The 18679-nt window shown below is 38.8% G+C and overlaps 1 protein-coding gene across 7 annotated transcripts in view; it reads right to left on the bottom strand.

The window, feature by feature from the left end:
- PLEKHA5 (pleckstrin homology domain containing A5) overlaps positions 1 to 18679 on the bottom strand; it is a 237473-nt gene that overhangs the window by 153491 nt on the left and 65303 nt on the right. The window contains exon 1 of one of the 7 annotated variants that reach the window (XM_087855666.1): positions 6835 to 10147. The exons of the other annotated variants lie outside the window; for them this stretch is intronic. Coding sequence (XP_087711792.1) covers positions 6835 to 6929 — 95 coding nt within the window. The 5' untranslated portion in view covers positions 6930 to 10147. Of the gene's footprint in view, positions 1 to 6834; positions 10148 to 18679 lie in introns of those variants that run through there. 7 annotated transcript variants of the gene reach the window in all.

Here is an 18679-nt window from a genome sequence, read left to right as displayed (position 1 = left end):
ATGTGCTAAACAGCTGAATGAAGGAGATAACTTTGGAAAGACAGGCAGATACAAAAAAAGGTAGAAGAGGCATTAATTCCAGCCACACTGGCATAGCATGTTCAGTTTTTAACTCACGTTTTGAATTCCTCCGTATCATTTAATAGCTCTTTAACCTGAATTTTCTCTCTCTTAAACATTTAACTTTAGCATTCTGATTTAAAATTGAGGTCATCTTGTAATTACATTTACCTTTGATCTTAATTAGAGGTCCTATTTTTTTTTAACCTTTATCTCTCGCCACTTATTCTTTAATTTCCTTGCTTACTCTTTTTCTCTACCCACAAAATTTGATAAAATGTTTCCCAAATGCTACTCTGATAAGAATGAATGAATTTGTAAAAATTCAACAAAAGATATAATCTATTTCTATGATGAGTGAGTAATCCGTGAAGACTTTACACAGTTCTGGTGCATTGCTCTGCACGCAGACACGGGGGATAGATGGATCTCTCCAAGACTAAACATACTTGCCGTTTACTGGATACTGAACCACAGGGAGGGAACAGGAGGAAGGAGAGTGGAAAGTGAGTATGCAAGCCTTATATCGGAATTTGTCGTCATTTTGTTTTTTACCATAGTTCACAATAGAAACATTTGTGTGGCTGAAAAACAACTTAGGCACACACATTCAGGGTCCAGAAATCTTCCAATCTGACCAAGGTGGGGCCAGACATTATGAAGAAACTATCCACATGATTTTGAGGTTCTTCTGGGAAAGAGCTCCTGTTCTAGGCACTCTCTAGTGCATGGGGTGAGATGGACACAGAAAGAATGAAGTACTGATGCTACACAACTCGTTGGTAAAAGATGCCTATTTATTGTTTACTGCTTTCTCAGAGATCCTCAGAGGGTATTTTAAAAAGTGGAAGCACTTTGCTTTTTAAAAATATTCGATCTTAATATAATGAAATTAGGAATTCTTTTCAAATATATATAGCAGAAAGTGAGCTCCAGGAAGTGTATAATGACAAAGAAATAATAAGTAAAAAAGTCCCTACAAAATCTGGAGCATATATTTATAAGAATCTTGGGCAAAGGTATACATTTTGCATCATAATTTGTCTAAAAAAAAACACTGTAAATTTTAAAACATATTTTGTAAAATAAACTTAAATATCTTAGTGACTTTTACTGCAGTGATAAGCCCTTAGCATCTACTTTCTATGTGGCAAGATAATGAACAGACCTAATTATACATTATTTTGGCACTCAAATGGTCTTTTGCTATAGACAATGCTTAGACTCTAAGAAAATCTCTCAGGCTTTACTAGAAAAACAAAAGCAAACACAAAACAATTTTGCTTCTGAATAAAGATGTAAGAGAAGAGTATTTTTAAAATACTGTATTGTGTACATGAAAAGAAAAAATGAGGGTGGGGCAGGACTATTTCCTGTTTTCTACTAAGGGACAGAACAGTATTTAATGCCTCTTCCCCAAAATCAGAATAGTCATATTTTTTTCCCCACTCAACCTAAGGATATTCTTAATCAGTTAGTTAAAATATTATATTAAGTATTATAGAAATTTGTAACTCTTAAAAAGCAATCTGTTCCCTTTTGTTATTTATTCATTCAGTCTACAAATATTTACGGAGCATCAACTTTATCAGATGCTGTTGTACCTATCAGGGATACAGTGGTACAAAGGTACAGACCTCTCACAGAGCTTACAGTCTCATGTGGGAAAAGACTCAGTAAACAATATATAAGATGGTGGGAAAGGGTTATGCGAAGAAGAAAGATGGGCTGAGTGACAGAGTGAATGATGGTCAAGAGAAGTCCTGAAGAGGCAGCTTAATTTAAGCATCAGCTTTAACACTGGCAGTTAGTCTAAGGGCTTTACCGCTAGCATATCTCAAAAGAAGGCAGGCCTCCAGTGACCACAGTGTGGTGGGGTGAGGGGTGAGTTAGATGAGGGCTGAGAGGCAGTGGGTCAACTAGTGTTGGATTTATAAGCCAGAGAAGGGACTTTGGGTTTTATTCTAAGTGCTATGGAAAGCCACTGGAAGGCTGTGGTATGATCTGTTTTGCAGTTTTATATTTTCAGAAGATGCCTCTCGCTACAGTGTGGAGAAGGGATTCTAATGGGTCAAGGGTAAAAGCAGGGGAAAAGCTGAGAGGCTGCTGCTATTGTCTGGTGAGAGAGGACAGTGGCACAGATGATTTGGGGTATTATTTGAAAAGAGGAGGAGTCAACAGGGCCTGCTGATAGATGGGAGAGGAAGGAAGAAGGGTGAATGAAGGTGAGAGAGAAATTAAGGATGCCTGCAAGGTTTTTTGTTTTCTGATTATGTCTACTAGAAACTATGTGGAGAGGTCAGTGAGCAGAGACTTGGAAAAAGGTCTAGGCGGGAGATGTAGACTTATGCATGTGATGTGCAAAGAGCCTTGGAAGTCAACGAGGTGACCTTAAAGAGAACACAGGGCTAGATGCTACGCTTTCATCAATCAACAATGCCTACTATGTGTAAGGCCCTATGTTAGGTGTTTGGTCTATCTGTGGAAAAAAAACAAAAACAAACACAAAATCCAGATCCTTGCCCTCATGGAGCATATACTCTATCAGAGAAGATAAACGAACATAATAAATAAGTAAATTATGTAGTATGATAGAATGGGTAAATGCTATGGAAAAAAGAAAAAGTCAGGGATGTGGCTAGGATAATGTGGGTCAGGATAAGCCTCACTCAAAAGATGGGGTGTGAGTAAAAAGCCAGGCAGAGTGAAAAGGTCAGTGCTAAGGCCCTGAGGCGGGAGTAAGTAAGATCTTCCAAAGTAAATTTCACTGGCATATTTGAAGATGGAAGAGAGAGGAAAATGGCTACAGCAAATGAAAAAGAATCAGTAAAAGAGTAGCCACAAAAGCAGCAAGAAACCCAGAATTGCGTGACGTCATGGAAGCCAAGGAGGAAAAAGGTGTCAAAGACTAACTATGCTGAATGTTGCCAAGAAGCTGAGTAAGATCAGAACAAAGAGGTTCTTAACGTTGAAAGAGCAACATGGAATCAGCAGAGAAGAGAGCCATCTCTGCAGAAAGGCAGGGAAGGAGGTACATTTGGCAAGGGGTATAATCATTTCTAGAGGTAATAAGACAAGTTGGCTCTTAGGACTTGACTAAATTCTTGATTTATTGCAGCCAACAAAAAGGATTTAAAAATTTTCACCGTCAAAATCATCAATCAATTCTGGCATCCAAAAAGCCCATTCTGCTTATTTTCTCACCCCATTAACTATAAATCACCCCCAAAATCGCTACTCTAAGAGATTTTTATAAAATAAATAAAGAAAAGAAAGAAAGAAAATCACTGACAGAAGAAAAGCTAAAAACTCATAAACCAGAGCAGCAGCTTCAGCAGCAACATGATACCAACTACCATTTGTTGAGAATCACTGCAGGTATTGTGGATCTATGGCTGCTCTTCCTTTTGCACAAGAACAGTGTCAGATGGGTTTTGCTATTCACATTATATATGAGGAAAGGTGAAAACAGAGAGAAGTTATCCAGGGTTGCACTGCCTGGAAACCAAAGGAAAGGATAAGAAAGAATGCATGCTTTTCTACTCTGCCATATAGTGTCTCCCTTCTATTCATACTCGTCTAAAACCAAAGGGCAAATAGGAGCAGGTTTTCTTGCTTTGTTAGACATTCTTGCTCGCTAGGTATGTTCATGTTTATTCTTTACAGCTCTACTATAACCATTAATATTGTTGTACTAACAAATAGACAACTTCCATGATTTTTTGTCTCTTTCCTCTCTCCTATCCATCTATCCCTTCATTTCATAAATACTACTACTACATACAAGTAGACACTAGAAAACTAACTTTTCTAAAATAATATCCTCCAAAATAAGCATCACTGCTGTACAGAAACCATTAATTTACCAATATATCAACAATGATCGCAGAATTGTGTACTTTATTTAAATAAGTTACTAAAATGATACCAGGAATTAGGTTAAGTATCTTAACACTTTTTTTTTAAAAAAAGATTTTATTTATTTATTTATTTGAGAAAGAGAGAGAGAGAAGGGGAGGGAGAGGTAGAGGGAGAAGCAGGCTCCCTGCTGAGCAGGGAGCCCAATGTGGGATTTTATCCCAGGACCCTGGGATCATGACATGAGCTGAAGGCAGATGCTTAACCAACTGAGCCACCCAGGTGTCCTGGTATCTTAACACTCTTTTGGAAAAACTACTTTCTGATAATTCATGGTTTGATTTTTTTCACTAGATATGTATAACTATACATAAGATTTACAGTCTAATGACCTATGAAGAGTCAACTTAAGTGACTTTTATGTGGTAATTTAAAACTTTTGATTGAGATAGCTCATCCCTCAATTTTTAAAAAATTATCACTAACATATAAATTATAATCTGCTGATAACTGAGAAAATAAAAAGGAGTTTAAGGGTCACAAGACCTCATGATACAGAAACAAAATCCCATTCAAGAAATTAGACTCAAAATATCATTACAGTCATGGGAAGAACATAACAACCATTGCTTTTTAAAAACTATCTAGATTGATAAATAAACTTCAGTCACCTCAATTAGTGTATTCAAGGCAAACACCAGACGCTCATTAGGCCAAGTTATATAAACAGCAACAAAGAGAAAACAAGATGCCAAAAATCAAGAGAATAATCAATAAGAAGAGCTGCATGAATTAACTTCTGTACTGTGGAGCAAGTCGTGCAGCTGTTAAAAAAATAACAGGAGAGAAAGAACTGTGTGTCCTGTCATGGGAAATATCTATGATGTGTGTATATTATCTTGGGTAAAGAAAGCAGGGAAGAGAACAGTAAATGTTAACAGTATGGGTAAAGGCTACTTTCATTTTTTACTTTACACCACTATGTGTTAAATTGTTTTGATACCATGTATAATTATGTAATTAACAAAAAAAAAAAAAAGGAAATGGGAAAGGGAAGAAGGGGTGGGAGGAAGGGAAAAGAAAATGGAAGGGAAATAATAGGAGTTGGGAACAAGATGACAGATTTATGGGCTGGCAGTGTGATGGGGAGACATCTGGAGTGAGATGTCCCCAGATTGGAGTCCTACTCCGACTACCGAATTTGGACAAGTTAAACTCTCCAAGGTTCAGTTTACTCATGTGTTGAGTGAGCAGAACACTATTTTTTACCCTATGGAGTTACTGAGAGCATTAAACGAGCCAATTTTTGAAATGCGCCTAGCACAAAGCCTGAAATGGTGTGAGTGCCCAATCAATGGCAGCAATCGCTATTTTCTAAAATTAAAATGCAAAAATAACTTCACCTCTAAATCTCTTCCTCTTGATACCATAATCTTAATGTATATTCCGTTTGGTATAAATTCTTCTCCTTAGTTTAGAAAACCAGGTTTTAAACAATGACCACAAAGTCACTCTGGCAGGGCAACATATGCTGGCAGTACTATCAGAAATATATTTCACCCGGGATTTCCTCATTCACCTGCACATCAGTATCTAGCTCCTTCTCCTTGCTCATACAGCCCTGAGCCCTAAACTTTGTGCTAATTATCTGGAAATTTCATTTCTCAATTTATCTGCAGCGTATCATTAAGACTGGTAAGTACCTGTCTCTCATCAAGTCATTCTGCAGAAGGATAGCAAGTCTCAAGATTGTACTTCCATGTTAACACAAAAAGGCAAAAACCCTAACCATAAGCCAGAACAGATTTCAAAGTAAATAATAAAATTCGTAACTTCTAATTCAGAGTAAGAAATAAATTAAAATGTTTAAATTGGTTTTTCACAATAACCTAATTCAGTCAACATAATGTTCACATTTGCTTTTCAAATGCTGGCTTCATGGGTTCCCACATGGGCCCTATTCAGAGCTCATGAATTTTCTTAATAAGCAAAGTCTTGCCTAATGAAGCATTATTCTTGCAAATCTTATGATATTCTGTCCCTCCCTCTTCTAATTAATAGGACTTTTCTTCTAAAAAATTAAAAACACTGTTAACATTGCACCCTCTTTTATGTTTAAAAGTTCACTTACACGCTACTGTCCTTAGATTTATGCATCTCATCAACACTCCAAAACCTAATCTTGTATATAAAAGTCTAAAATCCAGAGCAAGCGTCAATAAACTTATTCTTCAAATGACAGTAATATTTTAGACTTTGTGCACAGTCTTTGTCACAAAACTATTGCCTCTGCTACCGCAATGAGAAAGCAGTCACAGACAATGTGGAAACAGATGAATGTGGCTGTGTTCTAACAAAACTTTATTTATAAAAACAGGCAGCATGCTGGATTTGGTCCACAGGCCCCTGCTGCCAAATCCTAATCTAGAGCATTAAGTAAGTGGAATATTATGACAATCTTCTATCTACTCTTTAAAGGTTAAGTAACACATGTCTCTGCCCAACTGGTTTAATACGTTGTTTTACTTGTTAATGATTAGCATTTGTCAATTTTACTGAGAGTAAATTATTTTCTATTCTTACTAATTTCATTTAGGGTCTTCCCAGTATTTAACTACTTTTTCACAGTTCTGTACTTAGCTAACTAAAAAGAACTTGCTTAATCATTCAGTATTTCATCAAGAATCCCATTTTCTGAAACTTAACATTTTTTATACCTTTAAACTCTCTCCAAAATTCCTGTGAAAAGTAGAACTGTCAATACTTCTCTGCAAATGCTTTATAAGATTCAAAAATAAAACAAGCAATTACATGTTTACTTTTTCCTTTCTTAAAAATTCAAGGCAACCATTAATGAAGATATCCATTCATGGTATATGGTAGCTAGTCTCTAAGATATCCCCCAAGGATCCTCACCTCCTGGTATTCACGACCTTGTAGTCCCCTCCACGGCAGCTTCTGTCTCGGTCTCTTGGATAGCTCACTCTGGGCAAAGCCAGGTGCCAGGTCATGAGGGCACAGAACCCTGTGGAAAGGCCCACATGGAGAGAGACCAACTACCCAGCCCCAACATGCCAGCCATGTGATCCTCAAACTTTCAGAGACTGAAGCTCCAGCCAATATGGAACTAAAACCTCATGAGACACCCTAAGCCAGAACCGCCCAACCAAGCGGCTCCAGAATTCTTGCCCCACAGGAACCGTGAATAATAAGAAATGATTACCGTACTAAGTTTAGGGGTGATTTGAGGACACAGTGGATCCTCCTCACCCGATTAGATTACGATTTAGCTTATATATAACTTAAGGAATATTTTGGTTTGTGGCAGCCCAAGCTGATAAACAAACATCCTGTCTTGCAATGAGATGAGTTCAGGGGACAAGACCGGTATTACCAATAACCATTTAGGCTGTACAGTAGTGATGACTGCTTGCTGTTTGCTCAACAGCATTCAATGTTAACTCAATGCTTGCTGTGTGGAAAGCTTTGTGCCAGGATATAAAGATAATTTCATTTCTCCATATGGGCAACATGACCCCTGGTAACAGTTACCTGCAAAAAACAATCCTTACTTCACCTCCATCAGAGCCCATGTAAATCTCACTGTTGCACATGTCAGTACTTGTAAACCCTTGTCTAACCCATTAGAGGATAATGAAATGCAGTTAATGGGATGTTTTCTACCAGCATTTTAAAATAATGAAACAGAAGAGAAGATAAAGGTAATAATGGGGAAAAGTATTTTTTCATTTCAGTTTTTTAATTTATTTTTAAAGATTTTATCTATTATTTGACAGAGAGACAGCCAGCGAGAGAGGGAACACAAGCAGGGGGAGTGGGAGAGGAAGAAGCAGGCTCCCAGCAGAGGAGCCTGATGCAGGGCTCGATCCCAAGACCCTAGGATCAGGCCCTGAGCGGAAGGCAGACGCTTAATGACTGAGCCACCCAGGTACCCCTCATTTCAGTTTTATATAAAAAAAAATTATTTGTATATTTGTATGTGGACAATACATCATGCAATAATATGTATTTCTTACCGTGGATCATGGTCAAAAAAGTTTAAAACCAGTGACATAAAATACGAATGGTAACATCCTTGGGAACTAAGGATGAGTCACCATGTTCCCAGTTCTCACCCATCATGTTCTTTTCTGACTTCTGCCTGCCTGCTAAATGCCTGGGCTTTACTGCTCATTTTATTTTCACGTTGAGATTTTAAAATCCCTGTGGAAGTTGGCTCTGGCCCAGCTGTTTTTTTCCTAATCTCAGTCCTGTCCATTTTGAAAATAGGGAAGTCCCTTCTCCTTGGGGATACCCCTTTTAAAACACACTTAGCGGCTGGCTCAAAAGAGTGAGGCAAGTAATAAGAGGAAGATCATACACGGAACTTCAAATGACCTGAGATCACTGAAATTTCTGACTAAATGAATCATATTCACTTCTCCAACATGCTAAAAATAGATATCCCTGACTTATAAGGTTGGTACTCTATAATGTTTCAGAAACAATTATATTTTCCCCTAGGTGGACTTTCAGATTGTTATGACTTATATGCAGTACATAAAGTTCGATGCTTTTATGACAAGGGCTGCGGACATAGGAAGTATCTTGAGTCCAAGAATAATCTCCCAGCTCTCTCTTCTGTAGCGCCTGGCACAGACTTTGCATTAAACTGATAAATGAACAAATATATATATATTTTAAAGATTTTATTCATTTATTTGAGAGAGACAGAGAGCACGAGCAGGGGGAGGGGCAATAGGAGAGGGATAAGTAGACTCCCCGGCCAAGCAGGGAGGCCGATGTGGGGATCAATGTCAGGACCCTGAGAGCATGACCTGAGCCAAAGTCAGATGCTTAACCAACTGAGCCACCCAGGTGCCCCATGAACAAATATTTTTAAAAAGACATTTTGGGAAATTAAAAAAAAAATTATCCATTCAAGTGATAATTCATTTACTTATTTATAATGCTTTAAGAGAAAGGCACTGTTATCCATAATGAAGTTTTCCTAGCTTTAAACCAGTATTTCTATCACTGAAAATAAAAATACTAATAAATAGAGCTAAACACTTCTTTGAATTAATAGGAAGATCTCGAGATTACTCCAAAATGAGTCAGGATAAGCAAAAAGGTCAGGGTAATGATTCTATTGTGCACTGATGGTTTTCTTTTTACCAAAAAGGCACAATGAAGCTTCAGAGAAGCTATGGGAAAAATGATACTAAGACTCAGCTGATTAATAACTTCTAAAAAACAAGCTACAAAGAGGAAATGGGGAATCAACATGCTGTAACCAGACCTCAACATTTAATAAGGAAATGGATTGATGTCTTTGGAAAAGCACAGAAAAGCAAGTAATCAAATTCCTCTAGAATGAGATCAAGAAAAGAAGGGGGAGGCATTAAATCACAAAAAGCTCTAACGAAAAAAAAGTTCTGGCTTTTTCCAAAGTTCGTTTTCTAAGCAACATTCTGATTTTTATCAATTATTCAAAAACCAGTTGTTTTTCATGTCAATAAAATTTTAGCAGTTATGTCATCCTCATCGTATCATTGGTCTAAACAAGACTTAAGAACTTGTCCTCTAGTCTGTTCATTGGTCTAAATTGCAGAATACGTTGGCATTTGCCAAATTTATTTTTCTAGCCCACTCTGAGTTCCAGACTAATAAACCCAACTGCCTGCCTGAAATCCCTACTTGGGTTTTCCCACAACCATTTCAAACTTAACCTACCAAGAAGCGAATCTCTTGGCCTCCCCATCCTTGAATCCACAACTCTTTCTCATTCCCCACCTTGCCCCACCCTCCAAAAAAGAATATACCATTTTTTCATTTCAAAATATGGGACTTCCAACCCAGCTGCCAAAGTCACAAAGCTGAGAATTATTCTTCCTGTGTAATCCAAAAAAATCCTGTGTGTGTGACCCCTGAAATCTCTCTCCAATTAGTCTACTTTCCTGTATCTCTGCTGACACTCCCTTACTTCATGCACCACATTTTCTCATTTGGACAAATGCAATAGCTTCTTAACTATTCTTTTTCTATTTTAAGACTCACATCATTTAATTCTCCACCCAGCAGCCAGACAGAGTAATATACAAAATACAACTCTTTTATCAAAAACCTTCAGTTTCCCACAGCACCTGAAATAAAGTGCTAAGACCTTAATTGGGCTGTAAGTCCTTGTGGTGTGGCCCCTGGCCCTGTCTCCAGCTGCAGACCGGGGGTGGGTGGGTGGGGTGGGGGGGGGTGGGCTCACTCACTCCTCCAGGGAATCCAGCTGCTTTCTTTACAGCCTACAAGGCTCTTCCTGAGCAAACTAACTCCCCTTACTTATCTGTCAGGGGTCAGCTTAAGTACTTAAAAATATACTTATATATTTACCTCTGTGGTTATTAGTCTAATGTCCATCCATTTCTCTTCTGTGCTGACAGCTGCAAAAATTCAGTGACAGTGCCTATTTTGTTCAACATGGACCCCAGAAGCCACCAGAGGCTTTGGTATATAATAGAAGCCCAGTAAATATTTGTTCAGTGAAAGGACTTTCCTTTAAATTTATCTTACCACTAAGATTACATCACGTCTTTATATAGAAATTATATATGTAAATAATCACAAGATAAAATAAGAAATGAATAAACTCATAAGAAAAGAACAGACAATTAAATACGTTCTAAAGAAAATAATCTCAACGTATAATGTATTATAAATCTATCCATTTGCCTTTCAGGATTAAAACTTATGAATACATTAATTTCATAAGTCAAATTTGCAAAATAAGACCTTAAAGATAAACAAGCTTTACAGACTATTATATAGTTATTCCATGGAAACATTTACTCTAGGTTGGCTCTTACCGGAAGCATCAATAAAACTGCAGAGCCAGGAACATCATTTCTAATATGATTTGTTCCTAAAATGGTACTGAAATGATTAGATGAAAAACAGATCAATACAATTTTAAATTGTTTATATTTTAAATTGTTTTAAATTTTTTATTTTAATATTTTAAATTGTTTATATCCTTCTATATTTTTCTTTCTCTCTTTTTAAAAATTTTTTTTTGTTATATTATGTTAGTCACCATACAGTACATCCCCGGTTTCTGATGTAAAGTTCGATGGTTCATTAGTTGCGTATAACACCCAGTGCACCATGCAATACGTGCCCTCCTTACTACCCATCACCAGTCTATCCCATTCCCCCACCCCCTCCCCTCTGAAGCCCTCAGTTTGTTTCTAAGAGTCCATAGTCTCTCATGCTTCATTCCCCCTTCTGATTACCCCCCCTTTCTTTATCCCTTTCTTCCCCTACCGATCTTCCTAGTTCTTATGTTCCATGGATGAGAGAAATCATATAATTGTCTTTCTCTGCTTGACTTATTTCACTTAGCATTATCTCCTCCAGTGCCGTCCATGTTGCAGCAAATGTTGAGAAATGGTTCTTTCTGATAGCTGAGTAATATACCATTGTATATATGGACCACAACTTCTTAATCCAGTCATCTGTTGAAGGGCATCTCGGTTCCTTTCATGATTTAGCTATTGTGGACAATGCTGCTATGAACATTGGGGTGCATATGGCCCTTCTCTTCACTACGTCTGTATCTTTGGGGTAAACACCCAGTAGTGCAATGGCTGGGTCATAGGGTAGCTCAATTTTTAACTTTTTAAGGGACCTCCACACTGTTTTCCAGAGTGGCTGTACCAACTTGCATTCCCACCAACAATGTAGGAGGGATCCCCTTTCTCCACATCCTCGCCAGCAATTGTTGTTTCTTGCCTTGTCAATTTTTGCCATTCTAACTGGCGTAAGGTGGTATCTCAGTGTGGTTTTGATTTGAATTTCCCTGATGGCTACTGATTTTGAACATTTTTTCATGTGTCTGTTAGCCATTTGTATGTCATCATTGGAAAAGTGTCTGTTCATATCTTCTGCCCATTTTATGATTTGTTTATTTATTTCTCACACATTGAGTTTGAGAAGTTCTTTGTAGATCTTGGATACCAGTCTTTTATCTGTAGCATCATTAGCAAATATCTTCTCCCATTCCATGGGCTGCCTCTTAGTTTTTTTGACTGTTTCCTTGGCTGTGCAGAAGCTTTTTATCTTGATGAAGTCCCACAAGTTCATTTTATCTTTTGTTTCTCTTGCCTTTGGAGATGTGTCATGAAAAAGGTTGCTGTGGCCGATGTTGTAGAGGTTGCTGCCTATGTTCTCCTCTGGGATTTTGATGGATTCCTGTATCACATCGAGGTCTTTTGTCCATTTGGAGTTTATCTTTGTGTATGGTGTGAGATGGTGGTCAAGTTTCATTCTTTTGCATGTAGCTGTCCAATTTTCCCAGCACCATTTATTGAAGAGAGTGTCTTTTTTCCACCGGATGTTTTTTCCTGCTTTATCAAAGATTAGTTGCCCAAAGAGCCGAGGGTCCATTTCTGGGTTCTCTATTCTGTTCCATTGGTCTATGTGTCTGTTTCTGTGCCAGTACCATGCTGTCTTTGCGATCACAGCTTTGTAGTACAGCTCAAAATCCAGCATTGTGATGCCCCCAGTTTTGTTTTTCCTTTTCAACAGTTACTTGGCGATTCGGGGCCTTTTCTGTTTCCATACAAATTTAAGGACTATTTGTTCCAGTTCTTTGAAAAATGTCATCGGTATTTTGATCGGGATAGCACTGAAAGTGTAGATTGCTTTGGGTAGCATGGACATTTTAACTATGTTAATTCTTCCGATCCATGAGCATGGAATATTTTTCCATCTTTTTGTGTCTTCCTCAATGTCTTCCAAGAGTGATTTATCGTTTCTAGAATATAGGTCCTTTACGTCTCTGGTTAAGTTAATTCCAAGGTAACGTATGGTTTTTGGTGCTATTGTAAATGGGATGGATTCCCTAATTTCTCTTTCTTCAGTCTCATTATTCGTGTATAGAAATGCAACTGATTTCTGAGCACTGATTTTTGTATCCCGCCACATTACTGAATTGCTCTATAACTTCTAATAGTTTGGGAGTGGATTCTTTTGGGTTTTCCATATAGAGTATCATGTCATCTGCGAAGAGAGACAGTTTGACTTCTTCTTTGCCGATTTGGATACCTTTTATCCCTTTTTGTTGTCTGATTGCTCTTGCAAGGACTTCTAGTACTATGTTGAATAATAGTGGCGAGAGTGGGCATCCTTGTCGTGTTCCTGATCTTAAGGAAAAGGCTTCCAGCTTTTCCCCATTGAGAATGATATTTGCTGTAGGCTTTTCATAGATGGTTTTTATGAGATTGAGGAATGTGCCCTCTATCCCTATACTCTGAAAGGTTTTAATCAGGAAAGGATGCTGTATTTTGTCAAATGCTTTTTCTGCATCTATTGAGAGAATCATATGATTTTTGAATTTTTCTTTCTGGATAAAATCTAAGACGCTGATAGATTTGCGAATGTTGAACCACCCTTGCATCCCAGGGATGAATCCCACTTGGTCATGATGGATAATCCTTTTAATGTACTGTTGGATTCTATTAGCCAGGATCTTGTTGAGGATTTTGGCGTCCATATTCATTAGGGAAATCGGTCTGTAATTCTCCTTTTTGAGGGGGTCTTTGCCTGGTTTGGGGATCAAGGTAATATTGGCCTCATAGAATGAGTTTGGTAGCTTTCCTTCTGTTTCTATTTTTTGAAATAGCTTTAGGAGAATAGGTATTATTTCTTCTTTGAATGTTTGGTAAAATTCCCCAGGAAAACCATCCGGGCCTGGAGTTTTGTTTTTTGGAAGGTTGTTTATCACTGACTCAATCTCTTCATAATTAATTGGCCTGTTTAAAAAATCAATTTCTTCCTGTTTCAGTCTTGGTAGTTTAAAGGTTTCCAGGAAGGCCTCCATCTCTTCTAGATGGCTTAATTTATTGGCATAAAGCTGCTGATAAAAGTTTCTAATAATCCTTCCAATTTCATTGGTGTTGGCTGTGACCTCTCCTTTTTCATTCATAATTTTATTAATTTGGGTCCTTTCTCTATTCTTTTGGATAAATCTTGCCAGTGGTCTGTCAATTTTATTAATTCTCTCAAAGAACCAGCTTCTAGTTCTGTTGATCTGCTCTACCATACTCCTGGTTTCTAATTCATTGATTTCTGCTCTAATCTTGGTCAACTGCTTCCTCGTGCGTGGATTAGGCCTGTTCTTCTGTTGCTGTTCCAGCTTCTTGAGGTGAGAATATAAAAACTGAATTTTAGATTATTCTATTCTTTTGAGTGAGGCTTGGATGGCTATGTATTTCCCCCTTAGGACTGCCTTTGCAGTATCCCATAGGTTTTGGACCGTTGTGTTTTCGTTCTCGTTGGTCTCCATAAATTGTTTAAATTTCGAATCATTCCTGAGCAGGATGGTTCTTAGTCTCCAAGTGTTTGAGTTTCTTCCAAATTTTTCCTTGTGGTTGAGTTCCAATTTCAAAGCGTTGTGGTCTGAGAATATGCAGGGAATAATTTCAGTCTTTTGGTACTGGTTGAGACCTGTTTTGTGTCCCAGAACATGGTCTATTCTTGAGAATGTTCCATGGGCATTAGAATAGAATGAGTATTCTTTGGTTCTGGGGTGTAGTGTTCTATATATATCTATGAGGTCCAACTCGTCGAGTATGGCATTCCAGGCCCTTGTTTCTTTGTCGATTTTTTGCATGGGTGTTCTATTTCTGATAGTGGAGTGTTGCGGTCCCCTACTATTAATGTATTTTTATCTGTATGTCTCTTTATTCTGGTTAAGAGTTGGCTTGTGTATCTTGCTGCTCCCCTGTTGGGGGCATATATATTTATAATTGTCATATCCACTTGCTGGATACATCCTTTAAGAATAATATAGTGCCCTTCTGTGTCTCTAACTATAGTCTTTAGTTTAAAATCCAATCTGTCTGATATGAGAATTGCTACCCAAGCTTTCTTTTGGGGTCCATTGGCGTGAAACATGGTATTCCATCCCTTTACCTTCAGTCTGAATATCTTTAGGTTCAAAATGAGTCTCTTGTAGACAGCAAATGGATGGGTCATGTCTTTTTATCCAATCTGCAACCCTGTGACACTTTATGGGAGCATTTAGGCCACTTGCATTGAGACTGAATATTGAGAGAGATGATTTTAATGATGCCATGTTGCCAGTGAAGTCTTTGTTTCTATCGATTGTGACTTTCTGTTCTGTATCACTCTTGGGGCCTTTTTACCTTTATAGAACCCCCCTTAATATCTCCTGTAGGGCTGGTTTCGTGGTTATGAAATTGGTCAATGACTGGGGATTCTGGAAGGTCTTTATTTCTCCATCAATTCTGAATGACAGCCTTGCTGGATAAAGGATCCTTGGCTGCATGTTTTTCTCTGAAAGGGCTTTAAAAATGCCCCCCCCCAACCCTTTCTCTCATTCCAGGTCTATGTCTGACATAATTCTGATACCTTTGCCTTGGTACGTGAGAAATTTCTTTGCCCTGGCCGCTTTCAATACTGTATCCTTGGATCTAATATTTGCGAATTGCACTATGACGTGACGTGGCGTAGGTTTGTCGTGGTTGAGCTTGGGAGGGGTCCTTTCTGCCTCTTGGACACAAATGTTTATTTCCCTTGCTAGATTAGGGAAGTTTTCAGCTACAATTTGTTCAAATATCTCTTCTAGACCTCTGTTTTTCTCCACCCCTTCGGGGATGCCGATGATTCTGACATTGGAACGTTTCATTGAGTCAGTAATCTCCTGTAACCTACATTCTTGAGCGTGGATTTTTTTAAGTCCAGATTCTATTTTAGCTTTCTCTTCTACTAACCCATCCTCCAATTCGCTGATACATTCTTCTGCCTCATTCACCCTGGCCGTCAGAGCCTCTAGTTTTTTGACTGCATTTGGCTCATAGAATTTTTAATTTCTGCCAGATTCGCTCTCATTTCCGCCCTTAGAGATTCTGTATTCTCATTAACATTTTCGTTAATACTTTTTTCAAGTCTACACATCATCTTGACCATCGTTACTCTGAATTCCATTTCTGATAATTTGGTTATATCCATATCCATTAGTTCTGTGGCAGAGGCCACAGACTCATTGTCTTTTCTTTGCTGGGGATTTCTCCTTCTCGTCATTCCGATGAGGAGAGGTTGCAGGGTTGTCCAGAGCCCAAATTATTGACTGGGACCCAGGCCGTGCGCCCTTGTTTTATAGGGATCTTAGGCATGTGGGCTTCTTGATTTTTCAGCCTGCCTTCTGGGGGAGGGGCCTGCCACGCCGATACTCAGGCAACCCTGTTTGGGTAGAGTCTCCGTGTCCCCTGCGAGGGGGGATGGGAATGGGCACAATGTGAGCTGGTATTTCCAGGCTTTTGTTCTCTGGCGGCTTTCCCTGGCGGTTTGCTGTGCCTCTTCTGAGAGTCAGAGCAGCAGTGGCTGAATATCAGCCTGTCTCAGAACAGAGGTATCGTGGACTGTTCTCCACTGATGTTCTGGCCACTTTAACTGTTTCTGTTGGTGCTGCTCAACCCTGCAGCGTCCCAGGATGTGTGCCCCACACCCGGCGTCCCAGCCCTCAATTCCAGGGCCGGTGTCTCTGTCCTTTGTGTTTCTAACACTGCCAGCAGCGCCCCCCAGTCTCAGTCTGGTTCCAGTGAGCACACTGGAGCTCCGTTTCGGTCTGGTTGCACGCGTTCCCCAGACTGACTGTTCTCAGTCTGCTCTCTCGAGGGTGCTGGTCTGCGAGTCCACCCGCTCCCCTGTGCAGGTGGCTATTGCTTCCCGGCACCCGAACGCGGTAGCTCCCTCCCCTTTCCATTTATCTTCCGATATCGTGCGCGGTTTCACGGCTCCCCACTTCGTATCTCAATACTCAGCACTGGAGATGTTCATTTGTAGAGATCCAGATGTATCTTCCTGCATCTCAGGCTGATTCCGTGGATGTTCAGGCTGGTCTGGTACCTATCCAACTCGACTCAGGGGACCGGATGAAAAAGGGGTCTCCTACTCCTCTGCCATCTTAACTCCCCCTTCTATATTTTTCTTATACATTCACAATGCTGAAAGTATCACTGTTATGTTTTCAAAATGAACATACTATTCTGAAAACAGACGTTATTTATGAAAAAATATATTAAGACAGAAAACAGAGGAGGAAGTAACTTGGGGGGAAGGTAGCAGAGAAGAGTGACAACTTCAATTTTCCTTATTAACTTTACTTCAAAGACCTGATGTTCTTAATACTAAAGTAAAATTCTGGTTTAAACACTTTACTCTCAGTTCTGTTTATATCTGATCTTAATAACCCAGCAATGTTTAAACCTGCAAATGCATGAAGTGGCCACATTCTTCTTATCACCCAATCGACAGTATTATTCCCATTTTTCATCATGACATTCTGAGTTACGACAGGTTATAGACCCAGAATGGTGCTCACTGTTCAAATTAAAATGTGCAAGTAACTTGACAAAGAAATCTTTGAAAAACAAGCAGTAGTTTCTATGACACTTGGTCAGCCATCGCTAAGCATTCTCTCTGCAGAAATATTTCTCACCACTGAGTGGCACAGAAACGTAAATTGAAATAGATCACGTTAAAAAAAATTAAAATGTTATGTGTTCAGATAAGTATGTTCTCATAAAACTCATTTCTGTTACCATTCTTTTCCTATTTCCTTAGTGCTCCATTAAAAAATATTGGCTTGGGAACATGGAGACCTTATCAACATTCTCCCAGGGGAATGAAGAATGAAAATTATATTGACAATGAGCTGATTTTTCAACCCCATATTTCACTCTAAAATACTTCCATTTGAAGATTTTCTTGTGTCTTCTTCACACAGGCCCAAAGTCATTGACTACAGGGTTACAATATGTAGTAGCCAAAATACAAGGTGGCCCCTGGTGATTTTCACATCCTAGTACTCAAGCCCTTATGCAGACCGCTTGATACATGAAATACACCTGATTGTTACATACAACAGGATACTGCAAAAATGACAAAAGCTTGACTTCTAAGGATAGGTCACTGAAAACACTGTGACTTCCCTCTTGCTCTCTCTTAAATCACTCATCCTGGGTAAAGCCAACCAGATCATCCAGGTCCTCCAGCCCCAGTGAAACCTTCAGGTGATGGCAACCCTGACCAATATCTTGACTGTAATCTCCTGTAAGACTCTGAGCCAGAACTACCCAGCTAAATCACTTCCATTATTCCTGACTCACAGAAACTCTGATATTAAATATTTGCTTGTTGTTTTAAGCTGCTAAGTTTTGAGGTGAATTGTTAGGCAGCAAGAGAACTAAACACCATACTTCATCATTTTTCACCCATCACATACATAACCAATTTGAAGCTCAGTAGGCCTAGAAATGTTACATGTAGACAGGAAACACTTTGTAACCTAAATACAGAATCCCAAAAGTCGGATTTAGACATACTGAAAGCATGCTTTTTGGAATTCCATTTGTAAGACCTCAACTATGTTAACTATTCCCACCAAAGGTCAGGATGCTACCACACCAGACAGGTACTGATGAAGACTGCCATAAAAGAAGATGCCCGCTACATGCCTGATAAATCTGTGAACCAATAAATGAATATCAGAGACAAATGATACCAAGGCTGGTATGATTGATAGCACACACCTTTATTACTTGTTTGCAATGTTTCTTTCAACCACCAGAGGGCAGGAATGGAACACTGTTCTTCTTTGGCCTACTAGCACTTAACATAATGCCTAAAGCATAAAGCATTTAGTAGGAATAAAATAAAAATTCTACACAAATGGAGGAAGAGA

The sequence above is a fragment of the Ursus americanus genome, chromosome 25 (genome assembly GCF_024610735.1).
Source record: "Ursus americanus isolate L20-20 chromosome 25, mUrsAme1.1.p, whole genome shotgun sequence".
Classification (NCBI taxonomy): Eukaryota; Metazoa; Chordata; class Mammalia; order Carnivora; family Ursidae; genus Ursus; species Ursus americanus.
This window is presented reverse-complemented; position numbering and strand designations above follow the sequence as displayed.